The sequence below is a fragment of the Geotrypetes seraphini genome, chromosome 4 (assembly GCF_902459505.1).
Source record: "Geotrypetes seraphini chromosome 4, aGeoSer1.1, whole genome shotgun sequence".
NCBI classification, from domain to species: domain Eukaryota; kingdom Metazoa; phylum Chordata; class Amphibia; order Gymnophiona; family Dermophiidae; genus Geotrypetes; species Geotrypetes seraphini.
In genome coordinates, this window is record NC_047087.1 from 87,860,477 (window position 1) to 87,879,580 (window position 19,104).

General features: G+C 40.9%; 1 protein-coding gene across 1 annotated transcript in view; it reads right to left on the bottom strand.

Moving 5' to 3' along the window:
• LOC117359691 (suppressor of tumorigenicity 14 protein-like) overlaps positions 1-12,808 on the bottom strand; it is a 49,554-nt gene extending 36,746 nt beyond the window's left edge. The window contains exons 1-3 of the mRNA XM_033942909.1: positions 12,525-12,808; positions 8,266-8,402; positions 723-820 (exon numbers count right to left, since the gene is read on the bottom strand). Coding sequence (XP_033798800.1) covers positions 723-820; positions 8,266-8,402; positions 12,525-12,808 — 519 coding nt within the window. The remainder of the gene's footprint in view (positions 1-722; positions 821-8,265; positions 8,403-12,524) is intronic.
• Between the last annotated feature and the right edge of the window lie 6,296 nt (positions 12,809-19,104).

The following is a 19,104-nucleotide window of genomic DNA, read 5'->3' on the forward strand; positions in this document are numbered from 1 at the left end:
TACTGTGAGAATGGCAGCTTTTTACATATTTTCCATTGACATGAATGGGTGAAATCTGATTTTCTGTTTGTAGCTCCGCCCATGTGTGCAGGTGGGCCGCGAGACCCCCCAGAACATATCACCCCAGGTAGTGAGGGATCTGCATACCAAGTTCGTTCAAATCGGTCAAGCCGTTCTTGCGTGATCGCGGCACATACACACACACACACATACATACATACACACATACATACCTCCGATTTTATATATATAGATTCAGTTTTCTATACTGTTTTCCCAAGGGAGCTCAGAACGGTTTACATTAATTTATTCAGGTACTCAAGCATTTTCCCTGTCTGTCCCGACGGGCTCACAATCTATCTAATGCACCTGGGGCAATGGGGGGATTAGGTGACTTGCCCAGGGTCACAAGGAGCAGCATGGATTTGAATCAACATCCTCAGGATGCTGAGGCTGTAGCTTAAACCACTGTGTCACACTATCCCCCTATAACACTTAGTTTCCTTGGTTTGTATTAATAACTTTACATACAGAATCCAATGTACATCCAAAGTACCTCTTTGATTATATAAAGTGATTTGTGCATAGTGCATGCAAATAAAACCCTATGATTGGTTGCTGGAGGTAGAAGTTCAATTATTCAGATCACCCTGCATGAACTTGTGACTGGGTCTAGCCCATGAAGGAAAGAATATCCATTGCTATGCTTTAAAGACACTTACCCTAATAATCCAATTGCAGTCCATGTTTGGGGGATAGTAACTTGGGTAGTACGGCGAACTCAATGTGCCGTTCCATGAGGTAAAGCGTCCTCCACATGCTGAAGAGAAAAGAGGAACCAAAGAGGATTATGAGGGAACATAGCAAACTTTATAGGATATATCTAAATGATGCAATATTTAATGGCTTCTGTTTACCAAATGGCATTAGCTGTTACCATGGCAATTAATTCATGCTAACAGTAAACTTGAGCACCATACTAGCAATTCACATGGCACCTTAACAGCTAGCATATGGTAATATCTGCATTAACCACCTAACATGGAAGGGGCAGGAAATGGGCACGAACTACAATCCACCGCCAAACTTCACAGGGGTAATGTTCTAAAATGTGTCTGTGAATTAAAAAAAAACCGCAAATATTGGATGTGCCCAAAATTGCTCCCACAAACATTTACCTCGCTCCTGAAGAAAAGTTTCTAGTTGAAACATGCATGTCGGGGGAGGTGCAGGAGGAACTGTCTACTGTTAAGATAAGTGACGGGTTCCTTTTAATCACAGCGCCAATAGGAATATGAAAACTATTAGGCATGAGTTATATACAAAAATGATAGATACAGAATAAAATACAGAATAAAATAAAGTTGTTTAATAAATCTGGACTGATGCAGAATAAAAAGTAACCGGCAGTGTGGTGCCTAGTTACAAACAGAAGGTCCACACAAATGTCTTAAATTGATATAAATAAGATTGGTTGATGAGAAATATTGTTGAAACATCTTTGGAAGTAAAACTTGATATAAGGTAAAATAAAAGAAGCATATTTTCAGTTTAAACCCTTTTAGAAGATGAAGCAGATCTGGGCTGTTTCTGCTGGCCTTGCACTGACTTCATGTAAACTGGCAGGGGAGGTGTTATGCAAGCCTCTCGAGCCGGTTGCTAATCGCAGATGCCGTTTTCTTTTTCTTGGATGACAGCGGCAGCAAAGGGCTTCCCTCTCCTGGTGGTACCTAACTCGGGCCCTGAGGGGGAGGAGCTATTGGCAAAGAATGCGGCATGGGGGATTTCCTAGCACCAGATGCGTAAAGCGCCGTTGAAGAGGCCATTCTGTCCTTGAAAAGAAGTCTTTGCAGTCCTAGCGATCACCTGGTTAAATAGGCTGCTGTAAAAAAAAAAAAAAATCTTGGCAGTGTTGCCTCTAGTCAGCGATTTTGGCGCTTGTGTAGTTTTTTTTGTTTTTTAGGAAGAGAACAGTGAAAAACCACGAACGACTGAGGCCATGAACTCTGAACCGTGAATACGGTACACCATGCATGATAACTATCTCTGCATTAAGTCTTAACATGGCAGATAACATGTCATAGTTATTGCCACCTGAAGAGGAGTAGTCAACTTCATTGCATTATCTGCCATTTCATGTACCAACATTTTTTTTCTCTACATTAACTGAATAGCAAAATGCTGGGGACACCTCAACAGATGTTTTGTATCTAATGTACATTAATTTTAGCAATCACTACAAATTTGTTTATTAATTATGTTAGGTGCAGTGTTCCCTCTAAGCGGGCGGGTGTTGTGAGCAAACTTTTTTCACTGTGAGCTAAAAATATCGGGCGCCAGCAAGTTATGAGCCAAATAAATATGTTGCTTTCTACCACAGAACTTCCTTACGTTTGTATGGAATCTATCCCCTTTCAACTTTAGAGAGTGCCCTCTCGTTCTCCCTGCCTTAGCTACTAAGTCTATTCCCTTCAGTACCTTGAATGTTTCTATCATGTCCCCTCTCAATCTCCTCTGCTCAAGGGAGAAGAGGCCCAGTTTCTCTAATCTTTCGCTGTACGGCAACTCCTCCAGCCCCTTAACCATTTTAGTTGCTCTTCTCTGGATCCTTTCGAGTAGTACCGTGTCCTTCTTAAAGTACCAGTGCTGGACGCAGTACTCCAGGTGAGGGCGTACCATGGCCCGGTACAGCAGCATGATAACCTTCTCTGTCTCTTCAGTCCAGCATCTGCCCCTTCCATTCACTGTCTGTCTTTCCCTGCCATCTCTCCTCCTGCCCCCCCCCACCCCCCAATTTGGTCTAGCATCCATCATCTTCCTTCTGTTCCCCTCATGGTCTGGCATCTCTATCCTTCCCTCCCCCCTGTGGTTTTTAGCATATCTCTCTTCTCATTTCCTCCACTCAGATCTGATCATTCTCTGCTCTCTCTTCCCTTTTCTTCTCTGGTCTTCCTTCTCTATTTTCTGCCTCCATCTAAATTAAATTCTTTCTTACTATTTAGTCCCGTTTCCCTCTTTTCACTGTGTCTACACACAGCTTGTCACCCCTTTCCCTCACCCCTCCATTATCTTACTATTTTCTTCCCCCTTTATTTATCTCCTCCTTCCATCCAGTATGTGTTCTTTCCCCACTTCCATTCAGCATCTGCTCTCCCTTCTCAACTGACATCCATCTGCCTTCTGCTCTCTCTCCCTTCTTCTCACTTCCATCATCTGTCCCCTTCTCTCTCTCTCTCATCTCCTCCATTCCATCATCTGCCCCTTCTCTCTCTCTCTCTCTCTCCCCCCCCCCCCCAACTTCCATCATCTGCCCCCCTTCCCCTCACCTTTGTGGGTCACTTTCTTTCCCCTGAGGGTGGCTCATGTCACAGGGGAAGCTTTGGCCGAGCAGAACCGCTTGATTGACAGTGGAACTTACTTGATTGATGTCGATGCTGGGGCCCGTTGCCGTTTGAAGGAAAAAAAAAAGGTGGAAAAAAGGAACCTGTAAAGGCGAGAGGAAGGGAAACCTCCAGGACAGCTGCTTTTTGCCCTCCTTCAGCGGCCCAAGAGTTCAGACCAGCAGCGGCAGCTCTGTATGCTTTTAACTTCGGCACAGAGCTGCCCCTAATCAATAGTTTAGCGCGGTTTCATGAGGCAGCCTCGGGGCCTTTGATAGCCGGCCCGCTTCGATGATGCGATGTGGGCCGGCCTAGCAAAGGCCCCGAGGCTGCCTTATGAAACCGCGCTAAACTATTGATTAGGGGCAGCTCTGTGCCGAAGTTAAAAGCATACACAGCTGCCGCTGCTGGTCTGGAGGTGCGGAGACAAGGCAGGAGGCAAACGCGGTGGAAGGCAGGAGTCCCGGCGAAGGCAGGAGTCCCGGCGAAGGCAGGAGTCCCGGCACAGCGACTGCAACAGGAAGTTGCAAGTCAGCTGACGCCGGCCTTTCGTTGCGGCGGGGACCGAATCCTTCGCGGACCGGCAAGATTTTGTTTGCGGACCGGCGGTTGAAGAACTGTGCTCTACACTGTGTGCGCTGTGACGAGAAACTTGTGCGCTGCGAGGTAATATTTTGTGCGTCAGCGCACCCCAGCGCAGCTTAGCGGGAACACTTAGGTGCAAAACCATTGCATAGGTTATGGTTTATTAGGTATCTGGCAAGCAGATTAAGGCAGTACACAGTACAATAGGATAGTAAACAGAGCCCTTTGGACCTAATTCGATAAGGACTCACATAAAGTTAAGTGGTAACTGTGTGTAAATGTCAGTATTCTAGTTACATACATTTGAATGGAAGCTCTGGAATGAGGGGGCATAAGATGAAGTTAAGAGATGATAGGCTCAGGAGTAATCTAAGGAAATTCTTTTTTACAGAAAGGGTGGTAGATGCATGGAACAGTCTTGTGGAAAAGGTGTCAAGACTGTCTGAATTCAAGAAAGCGTGGGATAGGCACGTGGGATCTCTTTGAGAGGAAGAAATAATGGTTACTGCGGATGGGCAGACCGGATGGGTCTGCCATTATGTTTCTATGTGTAATAGCTAGCATACTAATCAAGAGTTATTCTGTAAGAAGGCGCCTAAATGCATTGGTGCATAGTTTGAAGGAGGGGTCCATGGTGTTTCTTGGTAATGTAGGCATGAGCATTTACATCAGCTCTATGGTTGGTCTAAGTGGTTATACTTAAATTATATTTATTTATTGCAATATTATTAGACCACTTATAGCCTAAGTGGTTTACAATAGCCTAAGGCCTAGATTCACTAAACTTACCGATCATGCACCGACCAGTTTGCAACCCCGACCTGATCCACATATGCAAATGAGGAGAAATGGCATGCAAAGTAGGAAGACAGCGATTCACTAAAGAGAAGAAGGAACACCGATTGGGCTGGCCAATCAAAAAAGAAGCGACTGCTGAGGACCAGTCACTCATGTCCTTTCTGACTGTCCTGCTCTCAAAAGGTGCCCTATTCTCTGCCTCCCTGCTCTCTGCCTCTCTGCTGTCCCGCCCCGAACACCCCCTTCCCCCTCCACTGAACATCCGCGCGGTGCGCATTTAAACATATGGCAGGAGGGATGGCGGTCCCTCCTGCCATTGTCCCCTCCTCCCCCCCCCTGCAGCCGGCTGAACACCCCACCGCCACCACCAAACACCCACGCGGTACGGGCTTAAATATATGGCAGGAGGGATGCCCACTCCCTCCTGTCACCAGACCTGGACCCAGATGATGCCCCCTCCCCTCCCTTTCTCTTACCTTTAAAAGTTGGAAGCAGGAGGAGTGCTCATTCCCTCTTGCTCCTCCGGACTCCAGCAATGCAATGCGGCCTTAGGCCCCACCCCAGTGCATCATATGATGCATGGGGAGGGGGCCTAAGGCCATGATTGGCTCAGGTGCCTCGGGCTTCTCCCTTAGTCCCCTTCCCATGCATCCCTCCTGCCATATTTTTCAGTGGTGCGGTTTAGGGAGCATTGGTTGGCAGGAGGGAGTGGGCATCCCTCTTGCTATGAGTTGCGGGCGGTTGACAGGAGCCCTGACAGCAGTGATAGGAGGCTGCTTCTTCTGTCACTACTGTCAGGGCTCTCCCCGACTCAATCGCTCACTGAGCGATTGAGTTGGGGAGTTTGCATGCAAATGATTTGCACCTCCATTCAAATCATTTGCATGCAAACAAGATAGTGAATCAATCGCTGTTTTAAAATTGGCTAGAAATGGACAACAGCGAGTGAATCGCTATCTTTTAGTGAATCTGGGCCTAAGTGATTTACTCAAGTCTCGGTGGGCTCACAATCTGACTAATGTACCTGGGGCAATGGAGTGTTAAGTGACTTGCCCAGGGTATTTGCAAGGCTAGATAGGTGCCTTTTTGGTGTCTAAAAATAGGCACCGATTTCTAGACTTACCCTTTTTGGGGTAATTCTATAACTGGATGCATCCATTTAGGCCCCACTGATGCCACGTGGTTGTACTGTGTGTCAATTTTGAAGATTTCATAATTTTAAAAAACACTAATGAAAAAAAGGTACAATTTCAAGTGGAAAACAACAACTAGCTTTAAATTTTGTATAATATGCTATTTACGGTACCTATCTGGAATATCTAGGAAATTATGCAATAATACACAAATTACTGAAACATGTTTAAGTGCTCTGATTGTAGTTTTATTTGTATTTGCATTACATATTAATGACTTTTGGGCCTTATTCTATAGATCAGTGGTTCCCAACCCTGTCCTGGAGGACCACCAGGCCAGTCGGGTTTTCAGGATAGCCCTAATGAATATGCATGAGAGAGATCAGCATATAATTCTATTTTTGGACCTCAGCTCTGGAATAAACTTCCTATCTTTCTACGTGCTGAAACTTCTCTAGAAAAATTTAAAAAGAACTTAAAAAGTTACCTTTATAGAGATGCATTTGATTCTTAAATTAGATAATCTTTTCTTTTTTTCCCTTTTCTTCCCCTATCCATACCTTTCCTGATGTTGTTCCTCCCTAAAAATGTTTTGGTTTTTTTTTTTAAACAAATGTAATTTTATCCTAATAATCCTTATGTACTCTTTACTGTCTATGGATATGTTTTTATGTCTATTGTTTAAATAATTTATTTATTTCCCTAAATTTTAATTTTTGTAATACGCATTGAAAATATTTGATATTGCGTGTAAATCAAAATCTTAATAAACTTGAAACTTAATGGAGGTGCCAGGCATGCAAATCTGCTCCATGCATATTCATTAGAGCTATCCTGAAAACTCAACTGGCCTGGTGATCCTCCAGGACAGGGTTGGGAACCACTGCTATAGATGGTGCCTAACCATGCCTAACTTGTAGGCACTGGTTCACACGGTTGTCAATCAACTGCTAGGCATCCTTTATAGAATCATGCCTAGTAGTGCCTAGGCATCTTTAAGCATCAATAGGCATCGTTGTGGTAGGCACTGGTATATTAGGCCAGGTTTTACCTGACCTAATTTATTGGCACCTATCTTGCATGCCTAAGTTTACAACACCTATTCTCCACCCCTAACTATGCCTACTTTTAAGGTAGGCTTTGTTAGGCGTCGGACGGCGCCTGGACTTAGGTGTCGCTAGGTGCCATTCAGATATGCAGCTTATTATTAGACAAACATTAGATTAGCATCGCAGGACATATTTCCTAAATGACAATATTTTGATTTTTTTCTGGAAGATTTTATAATCTGATATGGCACTTAAGATTCTGACAACATCTTTAGCTAGTTTTGCTGCTGGGAATGAAAATAGGCCTTCTAATGTTTTTATTCTTTTAGCATAATAATCAAGGTGAGGCCACACATGGAATGATACAGGGGGTTTATAATATTCTTTGTCTTATTTTATATCCCTTTCCCAATAATTTCTAACGAGAGGGCACTCTCTAAAGTTAAAAGGGGATAGATTCCGTACAAACGTAAGAGTGCCCTCTTGTTAGAAATTATTACCACCCAAAGAGTGGTAGAAATCTGGAACACTCTTCTGGAGGCTGTTATAGGGGAAAGCACCCTCCAGGTATTCAAGAAAAGGTTAGATAAGTTCCTGCTGAACCAGAACGTACGCAGGTAAGGCTAGACTCAAATAGGGCACTGGTCATTGACCTAAGGGCCGCTGCATGAGCGGACTGCTGAGCATGATGGACCATTGGTCTGACCCAGCAGTGGCAATTCTTAAGTTCTTAACATTTTGATTGCTTCTTGGGCCACTGCTGCACATTGAGCAGAAGATTTCAATGTGTTGTCCACAATGACATCTAGATGTTTATCTTGGGTGATGACTCTTAAGTGGAACCTAGTATCATATTCCTGCTTGTTGATTTATTTGCCCATATCCTTTGTACTACTCCTACTGATCATTTCTATAGTGGTACTAGACATATGCAACGTTGTACCACTCTTTCCCCATATTACCACTCCTATTAAAAATTTGCCTAAGAAAGGTGCCATATAAGAATAATAAACCGGGTTTATTTTCCTTATGTTTGTATAAATAATAATTTAAATTCAAGTTGTCTCCTCTCATTGATGTGGACTATAATTCCATTATTTTATTTAATTTGAAATATGTAATGAAGAAAATTATTAAATAATAATAATAATTTTTTAAAAAAGAATAATAAACCATGGAATAAATTCCATTCTCCACCTAGAACTCTTTTAAGTCAAACAAAATGTTGATGTATATTAATACATTTCAACAATTAATAATTACTACTGCATTAATGTTAAAGAGAAAGTCATTGCTTGTGCTGGTTCTTTTATGACTTACCTATTTTAGGGATAGCTTGGAAGTATGCTTTGAACAAATTATTTTCTCTGTCCAGTGAAGCTGTAACAAGCATCACATTGCTTGATGAGGTCAGGTGCATGATGGGTGGGCTCCAAGACACTGGTATCTCACACCACCTGAAAGAGTTTCAGAGACAAACAGTATTTTAGCCCTCATTCCAAGTCCTGCTAATCAGTTTCAAAATGTAAAACAAATTTGCAAAATGCAAGACCAGCTGAAGTTGATTGGTGCTGTGAGATATATTCTGGGCTTTTGTCACCAGGGTTCCTTTGTACTGTCCATGTACTGCATTGGATGTGGAGAAAGACTAGATGTGGAGTGAAAAGATCAGCCGAGGAAGGAAAGAGAATTTGAATACTCCAATGATAAGTCAGACAGGGTCATGTTTTTCCAAGGATGTTGTCAAAAAGACATGGGTTTGTCAGTTCAAATTGTGTGGAAAATGTGTATATTTTACAATGTAACACCACACAACTGAATAGAAACACAATGGGAATCTCAGGGATCCAATGACATCTATCATGTTTGTAAATGGGAAAAGACACAGCTGATGTGGCCTGAAAGTTTACCCTAATTGGCTTAATTCCTGTCTGTTTGTTTAGGTGGGAATAATATGGAAGGGGATGGATACAATATCCATAATATGAGCTAATATTCAGGCAGCAAATTGATAGGGTAATCTTCAAGCAAAAACATAACCAGCTACAAAGCAGTTTTATTCTACCAATCCAACCCATTGCTCCTAGGAACTTCTCAAAGAAGCCAGCCAGTGAGCCCTTATATACAATCCTGACCCCTAGTGGTAGTACCATGAGACTACCATTAGGGGATGCCAATGTATTTTGAGTTTGGCATTAGCAAAGGCAGGAGAAACTAGGGACTGTTGCTCAGACCCCATTAACTACTGGTATCGTCAATGTATGCTTGGGGGAGGGGCCTAAAGGAGGGTGGTGTTTTGGCTAATTGGAGGGGTCTGGGTTAGGAGGGTCTTGAATTGGGGGAGAGGCCTTCCAGATCAAGGGGACTTTATGTGTGCCACTTGAGATATGTCTGGAAACATTCGAATTGTCGAAACAAAAAATGTATTATTCATATGCTTACAGTAAGTTTTGAAGAATTAAATCTCTGTCAAACTCCAAGGAAAATGCCACTATGAGTGTAGATCTTTCAGTTATTACTTCCAGTGAGTTCTCCCCAAAATTAGTCAAATTCATTCTACCCTTTTCCATTCCCACTACTCCAGTGGGGGTAGAACTGGGGTTATTATTTCAGTTAAAATATGACCTGCGGTATTCACAGAAATCCTCAGTGCTGGGTTGTCACATTCTTCCTACATCATTCTTGGCCCAGCAGAAGAGATGAAGTGCCAATGGCTCCTCTGAGACCATTACTGGGAGCCCACGATAGGCTCAACTCTTCCCTCTACCCCTTGCTTTCTTCCTACCTTCTTCTCTGACTGAAACTATCACTGGGTCCTGTTACATGAATCTAGGAAAAGATTTATGTTTAAAAGATGGTAAAATGGCCTTTGGACCACTTTTCTTACACAGTCCTCAAACTGCAGCAAAGTTAGTTCAAGTATTTCATTCCCAGAGATCCATGGATAAAACTCTTAGGGCTCCTTTTACTAAGGTGCGATAGCGTTTTTAGCGCGTGCTGCATTGCCGCACACACTAACCCCGTGTTACGCGCCAAGAACTAGCACCGGCTCAATGCTGGCGTTAGCGTCTGGTGCGTGTGACAATGCAGCGCGCGCTAAAACCACTAGCACAACTTACAGCTTGTTTTACAAAGCCACGCTAACGGCGGCCGCACCGCAACAGTCCCAAAGCCCTTTAACTCTCTATGGGCTTCGGGGCCGTTACTGCACAGCAACCGGTAGCGTGGCTTTGTAAAACAGGCCCTTAGTAAAAGGAGCACGTAATGTAAATACTTGTGCAAAAATTAAGCACTGATCACTTTTTGCATTTTCTAAATGTTGGCAAACGTCCTGTAGTGCTTTTTGTACTAGTTTTTGCTTGATTTTTTTTTTTCTGTAGCATTTTGCTCTTTCACAGACTTCATGAAATTAAGATGAAATAAATTGACTTGTAGGCTTTTTTCTTTTTATTGTTCTATTTCGCCTAACATTATATCTGACCTATAAGGTGATATTTTAAATATGGGAGAATCAAATATATAGAAATATGGGAGTATCAAATAAATAGAAATGTTTTCCTAATGAAAAATCAAACTAAAAAGTTGAAGACATAAATACAAGAAATAATAATTAACCCAACTCAATAAAATAAAATACGATATATAGCAAACTTAGAGGATAGCTGCCACTATTCTGTAAGTACGCAACAATATCTGATAGCATTACTTTACAGATGGGCATTCACATGAGTGGAGTTTGGGCAGCGCTAGGCCAGGGCACACAGTTACACTCATAAATTACAACATATTATAATTTATACAAGTTTTTTGGAAATCTAAGGGCTCCTTTTACTACGGTGCGCTAGCGTTTTTAGCGCATGCAGGATTTTAGTGCCCGCTAAACTCACGCTACGCTTCTAGAACTAACGCCAGCTCAATGCTGGTGTTAAGGTCTAGCGCACATGGAAATTCAGCGTGCGCTATTCTGCGCATTAAAGCCCTAACGCACCTTTGTAAAAGGAGCCCTAAGTGTAAACATTTGCACCAGTGCTGTGGCTTGTGTAAGTGGTTGGTTGCACCTAAAATATTTAATCTATTATGCTAGTAGTCTATAGAGAAAAGTAGTCTCCTACTTTACTTTTATGGTTAGGCCCAAATTTGGATTATCTCACTCCTGTTGTAACATTGGCCTTAGGAGTTACCTTACAGATCGAATTTTCTTCCAAGATTATGGGCATTCTCATGGATTCCTCACTCACGTTTAAAAATCAAATAAATTCTTTGGTTAAGAAATGCTTCTTTAGAGCAGGCGATCTATCCAAGATGGCGGACGTGTAGCAGTGGCATCCCAGCTGTCTTTTCTTACTTCAAATTTACAGCTTTTTGCTTCACAAGTTTTTGACTATGCCCCATACTAAGAGGAAAGGAGCCGTTAGGATATCTCAACCTGCGGCCCTTACCTCTTCACCGACGCAGCAAACACTTCAGCGTTTTGTAGAGCCGCGGACCGCCGCTGACCCTCGGACTTCCCACTGGTGGCAGACCTCCGTGGTGGCTTCGAGTGAGGGAGCACTCGAGCCCTTGCATTTGGAGACATCCTTGTCACCGCCAACGATCTCTGCACCACTCTGTCCAGCGGGCGGGCAGAGCAGCGACTTGTTTTCCGGAGGGGAGGAGGGAGTTGCTCTGGAGCAGGTTGCAGGCAGAGCTACACTCTCGGCTGGAGAGCAAGGGAGTAAGATCTCTGAGGGAGTTGATGCCTCAGGAAGAACTCCTGCTAACACCCTGAATATCCTTCTGGAGGCCATAAGGAGAATGGAAGAGAAGGTGGAGAAGGCGGCTTCAGATGTTCAAGTATTGGTAACCAAAGTAGACTCTTTTACTTCAAATATTGAAAAAGTGAAACACGAATGATTAGAGAAGGTAGACTCTGAGACTATTCCTTTGAAAAATGCCATTACTACTATAATTAGAGATCAGACTACTCTTTCACGCAAAATAGAAATGATTGAAAATTACAATCGACATCTTAATTTAAGAGTACTGAGTTGTCCAAAAATTCCTTCCATGCTACCGATTGATGTCTTTAAAAAATTTCTGATGGAGAATTTGTCTTTTCCACCAGATAAATTACCACCTATAAACAAGGCTTATTACTTATCAACACCAAAAAGAAATACTGGCTTGGAAGAAGTATCCGTTTCTGAAAATATACCACTTTCTGGGAATTTACCAGTAGATATCAAATTACAAAATTTAACAGCAGTTTTGGAAGATTCTTTCACGGAAGTAAAGGACAGAGCTACATTAATTGTACAGGGGGGCAGATAAGGGAGGTACTTTCAGCCCCACCAAGACGGTGCCCAGGGTGGTCCACCCCTCCCCCTCCACGGGATCCTAAAAAATAGATGCATCTTTATAGAATTTCCCTCTATAGTGCTAGGATGATCAGTAAGAATTTTTAGTGGCACTCTCCATATAACATATGGCACTTATAAGGTTTGCAGCTGCCACTGAAAGTACACATGCCTTTGAATGTTGGTTCATAAATTATCAGAAAACTAAGCACCCTTATTTGTATCTGTGCATTATGCACATACCTTGCAATGACTTTGTTCTGAAGGGGGAGCAGGAAATCATAGGCTGATAGTCTGTGCGATATGCAGTTTCCAGGAGGTGCTCCGTTCAAAGTGAAGATTATGAGTCGGACAATGCAGCTGGGAGGAGCTCGCAGTCTCCACTGGTAAAGGGATTTCTTTGGATTGTTCAAAATTAAAGTTCTGTTGTTACCTGGTTTTGCATAGAGGTCGAAAGAGATAGCTTGGAAGGAAAATATCATAAATGAATTACTGTAAGAAACTTGTAAACTTGTGTTAGAAAGCATGGTCTATAAGATATATAGGAATGTAATATGGTACCATCAAAAAACACTGCTACATAGCATTGAAATGGAGCCTAATCAATACACTTGGGATATCACCCAATAAATGTGAATGTAGACAAAGTCTTACACTGTTGACCAATTGATATTTCTAACTGTAATATGGAACAGTGCTTGAACAGTTTGCATACTGAATCTGGAGTCTTATTCTAACATGCATATGAGATGGATGTCCCTGTCCTGGAAACATCCAGCATGACCATCCATTTTACAAACCGAAATCCTTAAATTATATGAATGGAGGAAAACAAGGAACATGGATGTGTATGTGGCAGCATAAGACCCACAACCCGGGGTCCAAAACTGAGAAAATGAGTTGCTCTTAAGAACACAATAGTTATGATTAGATAGAAAATCTTGGAACCAGCTCAACACTGGATCCATAACTCCAGCCTCACTCAATCTCTCTATCATCAGAACATGGTCAACAGCATCAAAGGCAGCAGAAATGTCAAACTGGAGTAAAATAATAGGTCTGCCTAAACATAACCGTCTTTTATATGAGAAGATAATACATGTAATAAAGTTTCAGTGCTATATATAGGTCTCAATCCAAAATGAAAAATGTAGACAAGAAAACATGTCTATGTAAGCAGCAAACTGCTTACTGACATAGGTCTCAATCAGTTTTGTAGAGTGGTGCAAGCCAGTTGCTTTTCGTATAGGTGTCAATGTAATTTGTCCCATATCAGATGGCAAAGGGCCTCACTGTTTATCGAAACTATGTAAGTTGCTTTGGGTTGTAGATAGGTTCCCATCTGTTTTTTTGAAACTATGGGCCTCTTTTACAAAGGCACACTAAGCATTTTAGCGTGGATTTAGCGCACACTAAATCAACGCGTGTGCTAACTGCTAATGCGTCCATAGAATAATATGCATGCATTACCGTTTATAATGCGCTATTTAGCGCGCTATAAAGCTTAACGCACCTTTGTTGTAACTGCTCCTATATGTTGTAAATAGGTTTCCCACTGTTTATCGAAACTATGTAAGTTCCTTTGGGTTGTTGATAGGTTCCCTTCAGTTGTTTTTTTTTTTTTAAATTATGTATGTTCTCCTGTAACCTGTCCTGGGCTTTCTGGGAGGATGGGATATAAATAAACTTCAACAAATCATTTACAACCAGAGTTGTCCAGTTAATAATTGCTGGAGGAACAGATTGAAAGAAGTAAGCAGGGCAAGTATCTAAAGTACATTGAGAATGAGAAACCTGAAACAATGAACGAACCTCTTCAGAAGTTATAGGCAAAGATCGTGGAGAAGCAACGCCGGAGGAAACGGTCCATTGCCCTGACGCAGCTATTAAGTAAAATACCAGCTAGCTAACGTCGGCTAGAAGGGACCGGCAGAAGCAGCACACAGCAGGAGAGCACAACATCTGCGCATAACATCGGAGTCCTGACCAAGCTAAGTGTTTGCACTTTATTTTGCATAGCGCTTTGAATAAGAATTTTTTGGCACATACATATTGAGTTACATAAATATTGGACGGGATGGGGGTTTTTGAGCCAATGAGGTAGTTAACCCTTTCTAGTGTGTTTGTTCAGTTTGACACTTACAGCACATGGGGATCTGAGGCTCTTTCCCCCTTTAACTAAAAATAGTAGTTATTTTGAGACAAGTAATGAAGGGAAGAATATTCATAATTCTTTTTTATTTATTTATAAGATTTTACATTATTATCAAGCATAACTTGTACAGAAAGTATAATCAAGAAAATATAACATTTAGGTTAACTTCCAATCCTAATAATGGATCAAAGTATAAAGGAAAAGGAAAACATTTCTTATCTTAATCACACACTAGTCCTCAATTTTGGGTCCAAGATTAACGAAAAGAGTAATTAAATTGAAGAATAATTTTACAAAGAAAATTACTGAATCTGTGCTGATGCAGAGCAAATTATCACTTAGGTACTGGTTGGTATTCCACACTCAAGACGTTTCAGAGAAAGAAAAGCAATCAAATGAGCTGGTTCTACAAAAACATATTTAAAAGAACGATATCTGATGACACATTTACATGGATATCTAAGAAAGAAAAAAGCTCCAATCTGGGTCACACCTGGCTAATATTCATAATTCTAAGCAAATTTATATTTGTGAAATAACAAGAGAGGGGTACTGGAGGTAATAATTTGTTCTCTCTTATTCCTGTATATATTATTGGATGACATAACTAAACCCAGTTCCCCAGGATCAAAGCCGACTGCACTATTTATTTATTTATTTAGTTGAGCTTTTCTATACCACTTTTAACTGGGTGAACAGAGCAAAGCAGTATACAATCTAAAAATGAGCACAGGAGCTATAATTTATTAGATAGGACACAGTCAATCATTCTAGAATCCTCATACGTCAAGAACTAATCCAGAGGGGTGAGGGAGGAGGAAACACGAGAGGGTGGGAGTGACACAGATAGACAAAGGGGTCCTTTTATCAAGCTGCAGTAGGGGGTTTAACGTGTGTAATACTGCGCGTTAAACCGCCTGCCGCGCTAGCCGCTAACGCCTGCATTGAGCAGGCGTTAGTTTTTTAGCCGGCCGCAGGGGTTAGTGCGTGATGAAATGTACGACGTGCTAACCCCACTAGCGCGGCTTGATAAAAGGACCCCAAAGACTGAGGTGCCAACTCATCATTCTGGGAATGCCTGGTTAAATAGACAGGTTTTGATAGCAGATTTGAATTTCTTGAGTTGAGGTTCACTATGTCTATATTGTGGAAGTGAATTTCAAAGTGCTGGGGCTATGAAAAAGAATGCAGAATATCTGGTAGATTCTGAATGTGCAAGATGGGGTTTTGGTAGAACAAGTCTATGGTCCATTATCAAACAGAGAGTATGAGGTAGGGTATACGAAAGAGTTAACTGGTGAAGGTATTCAAGTAACTCATATCGAAGGGCTTTGAAAATGAGAGAGAGAATTTTGGAATTTAATTCATTCTTCTATTGGAAACCAGTGTTGTTGTTGGGGGTTTTTGGTTTTTTTTTAAATAATGATGATACATGAGTGAATCTACTGTATTTACCCAAAAAAGTAAATGTATTGTGCAATTTTGTAGAGTTTGTTATTTCATTGTCAATCCTTTGGAGATGCCAGACTAAACTATATTACAGTAATCAAGTTTAGTGGTAAAAAGGACTATAACAAGGGAAGAAAAAGTTTACATGTAGCCTAACTATTGGGCTGTAGAGTCCTCTACCCTCCTCACTAAGCAAGAAGGGTATATGGTGAAAAACATACACATTAAAGAAGATAGGTGAAAGAGGGAAGCCCTGGAAAACCAAAACAAAAACTGCAGATCATGTACAAGATGCAGGCACTGTTTATTGTATTGTAAATGGTATAACAACTATTTACCAACCAAGGGACCCAACATGGTCCGTATTTCGGACAGATTGCCTTCCTCAGGGGTCCATGGTAAATAGGTTAATGTAACAAACAGCAGTAAATCGAATAAACAAGTGCCGTTCAACCTCCAATATCGGGTATAGATGTGTGTCGCAATGACAAGGAGGGAAGCCCTGGAACATACATTTATTGAAAAGCACAGAGAACTCTTAGCTGAGAAGAAGGGAAAGAAACCTAAAGATCAAGCTAGTTTCTTTGACTAATTTTCTGGCTAGCCAGAGCTCAGTTTACCTGATTTTACTGCATTGTCCATTCCTCCAGTCTCTGAGGCTTTGAAGAAAAATAAAAAAAAGGATATATCACACAACTAGTCCACAAGAAGAAACTGCTGCCCTTGCTAATTCTGTTTCATTTCTTTTATCAACACAATATAGAATAAAAGGACAACTATGATCAAAAGACCATTGTATCGATAAATATCATTCAAAGAGTTAAATATCCAAAAAAATTCAAACAGTGGAGAAAAAAGAGACCTCAGATAACCAATTTGCTCTATATTTCAGTACATACAAGTTCTGTAGTATAGCATAGCAAAGTCATTAGTCTCTCAAAAAAACCTCCACTCTTCATTTATATTATAAAATTTCTCAGACATTGACCAAATACAGCCAGGTACTTATCTTCATAGTTGTCAAGGATGGTTAATGACTGGCGTGCAAGAACTCCTACTGTACTATATATACTGAAATATAGAGCAAATTAGTTAACTGAGGTCTCTTTTTCTGCACTATTTTTTGAATTTTTTGGGTTATTTAACTCTGAATGATATTTATTGATACAGTGGTCATTTGATCATAGTTGTCCTTTTCTACTATATTGTTTTGATATTACTATTGTAATAGTAGAGGTTCATTTCATTTATTACACATGCATCACCTCATGAGACACAAATTATCCAAAACAGTGAACAAGATTATTAGAATACAATATTATAAAAGATAATATGCCAAGCTTACCAAAAAGTTCCATGGTAACAAGGTCAATATCTTCTTCCGATGAAATCACCTCGTCAGAAGAACTGAACATCAGAGGGACCAGTTTGTTACTGAATTTCGTGGCCTCTGATGTGGCTGAATTTTTGACATACTGCTCGATATTTTTTGGTGTCCAAAATTTATTCCAGTAGTAAACTCTAAGACCATTGGTCCCTTCACTGTGATAAGAAAAAGATCCCACACAATCAATTTGATTCTAATTTCCTGCGTTATTTTAAGGCGTAGATGTCTTGTGCAGGTCAAACTAGGCAAATCTTTTTTGTCTGGTGAAAGTGCCTTTTGTTTCCTGTTCCAACTACTGTGGTCCAGTATAACATAACACTTATTTTTATTCCGCAAAACCTTTCAGTTCTATGCGGATAACAAAATAAGAAAACTGCACAAACACATTGAGCTACAAAATCGTAATTAATATAACAAACATATCAACCAGCCATCATTATTTCCCAAGAAATTTTGATACAGATAAGTCTTCAGTAATGGCCTGATAAGAAAGTAGTCAACCATGATCTGTCTTGTAAACATGGCCTTTGGGCAAGAGCAATGTAAAAAAGACCAAATTACACTGTGAACGTACAGGAGTCCAAAAAAAAAAAAAAATCCATTAGATAATTTGGTAGCAAACCATACAACACTTTGTAGCAAAAACAACCATGATATGTTTGACTGCTGGTGACTGTACATGGGTTAAATAAAAAATAATACTCCCACCTCCATAACCTTTTTAAAATGAAGTTATTGTAATGAATTTAAAACAAAACAAAAATAATATTCAGTGGTTTTTCCATGTCTTTTTTTTCTTGGCTATTTTGAGTCTCCCACCTGCTAGTATTTAACGTTTGTGAAAGTTTTTGCCCGTGATGTCAGGGTGGAAGAGTGTGGGTACACCTCTCCGTTGATCTGAGGCTCTTCTTTCGCTTTAGTATCATATTTACTAGGGCATAGACAGTGTTTTTCTCACACTGGAGTGACTTTAGTTAGTTTTTTTTTTAATTTATATTTACTTTTCTACATAGATCACTATCATTCGCCACACATTTCTGCCAATGATGGACAAGTTTTTAACAGCTGTCATGAAACAACTGCACATTTTATCTCTTCAACCAGTTGCTCCCAGTCCTTTCCTCCTCTTCATTCGGGTCAAACAGATGCCTCTGAAGGTATTCCTTCCATTTTGGGAAAAGATGGAAATTGCGTGCCACTAAGTTCGGGCTGTATGGTGGATGGGGTAAGACTGAGATCTGTCTTCACAATTGCCTCTGTGGTGTTTTGTGTTGTGTGAGAGCCTTTAGCATGGTCGTGCTGCAACAAAATTTCCTTCTTGTGCGTCTGAACTTTTCTCAATCGTTCTTGCAAAATTTTCAGAATTGCAATGTAACACTCTGAGTTGATTGTTGTACCATGTTCAAGGAAATCCATCTGAGGACTATTCATGTCCCAAAAGACTCTAAACATTTTTTTTTTCCTGCAAAAGGCTGTGTTTTGAATTTTTTCTTCTTCTTCACAGATGATGAACCTTTGTGATGATACTTGTGATGGATTGGCGCTTTGTTTCTAGATCATAATGATGAGTCCATGTTTCACTGGATGTTATAATCTTGTGAAGAAATTCATGACCTTCCTTCTCCTATTGGGACAACAATTGTTGACAGATTTCAAGTCTCAAAGCTTTCCTTTCTGCAGACAGAATGCAAGGAACCCATCTTGCTCATAAATTATAGGAAAGTGTCGATATGCAGAAAGAGTAGTCCCTTGTGCTGATGTGTCACATGCAGGGTATGATTAACCAATAGGCCAAGTAGGCACGAGCCTAGGGCCCAAAATGGTCAGGGGGG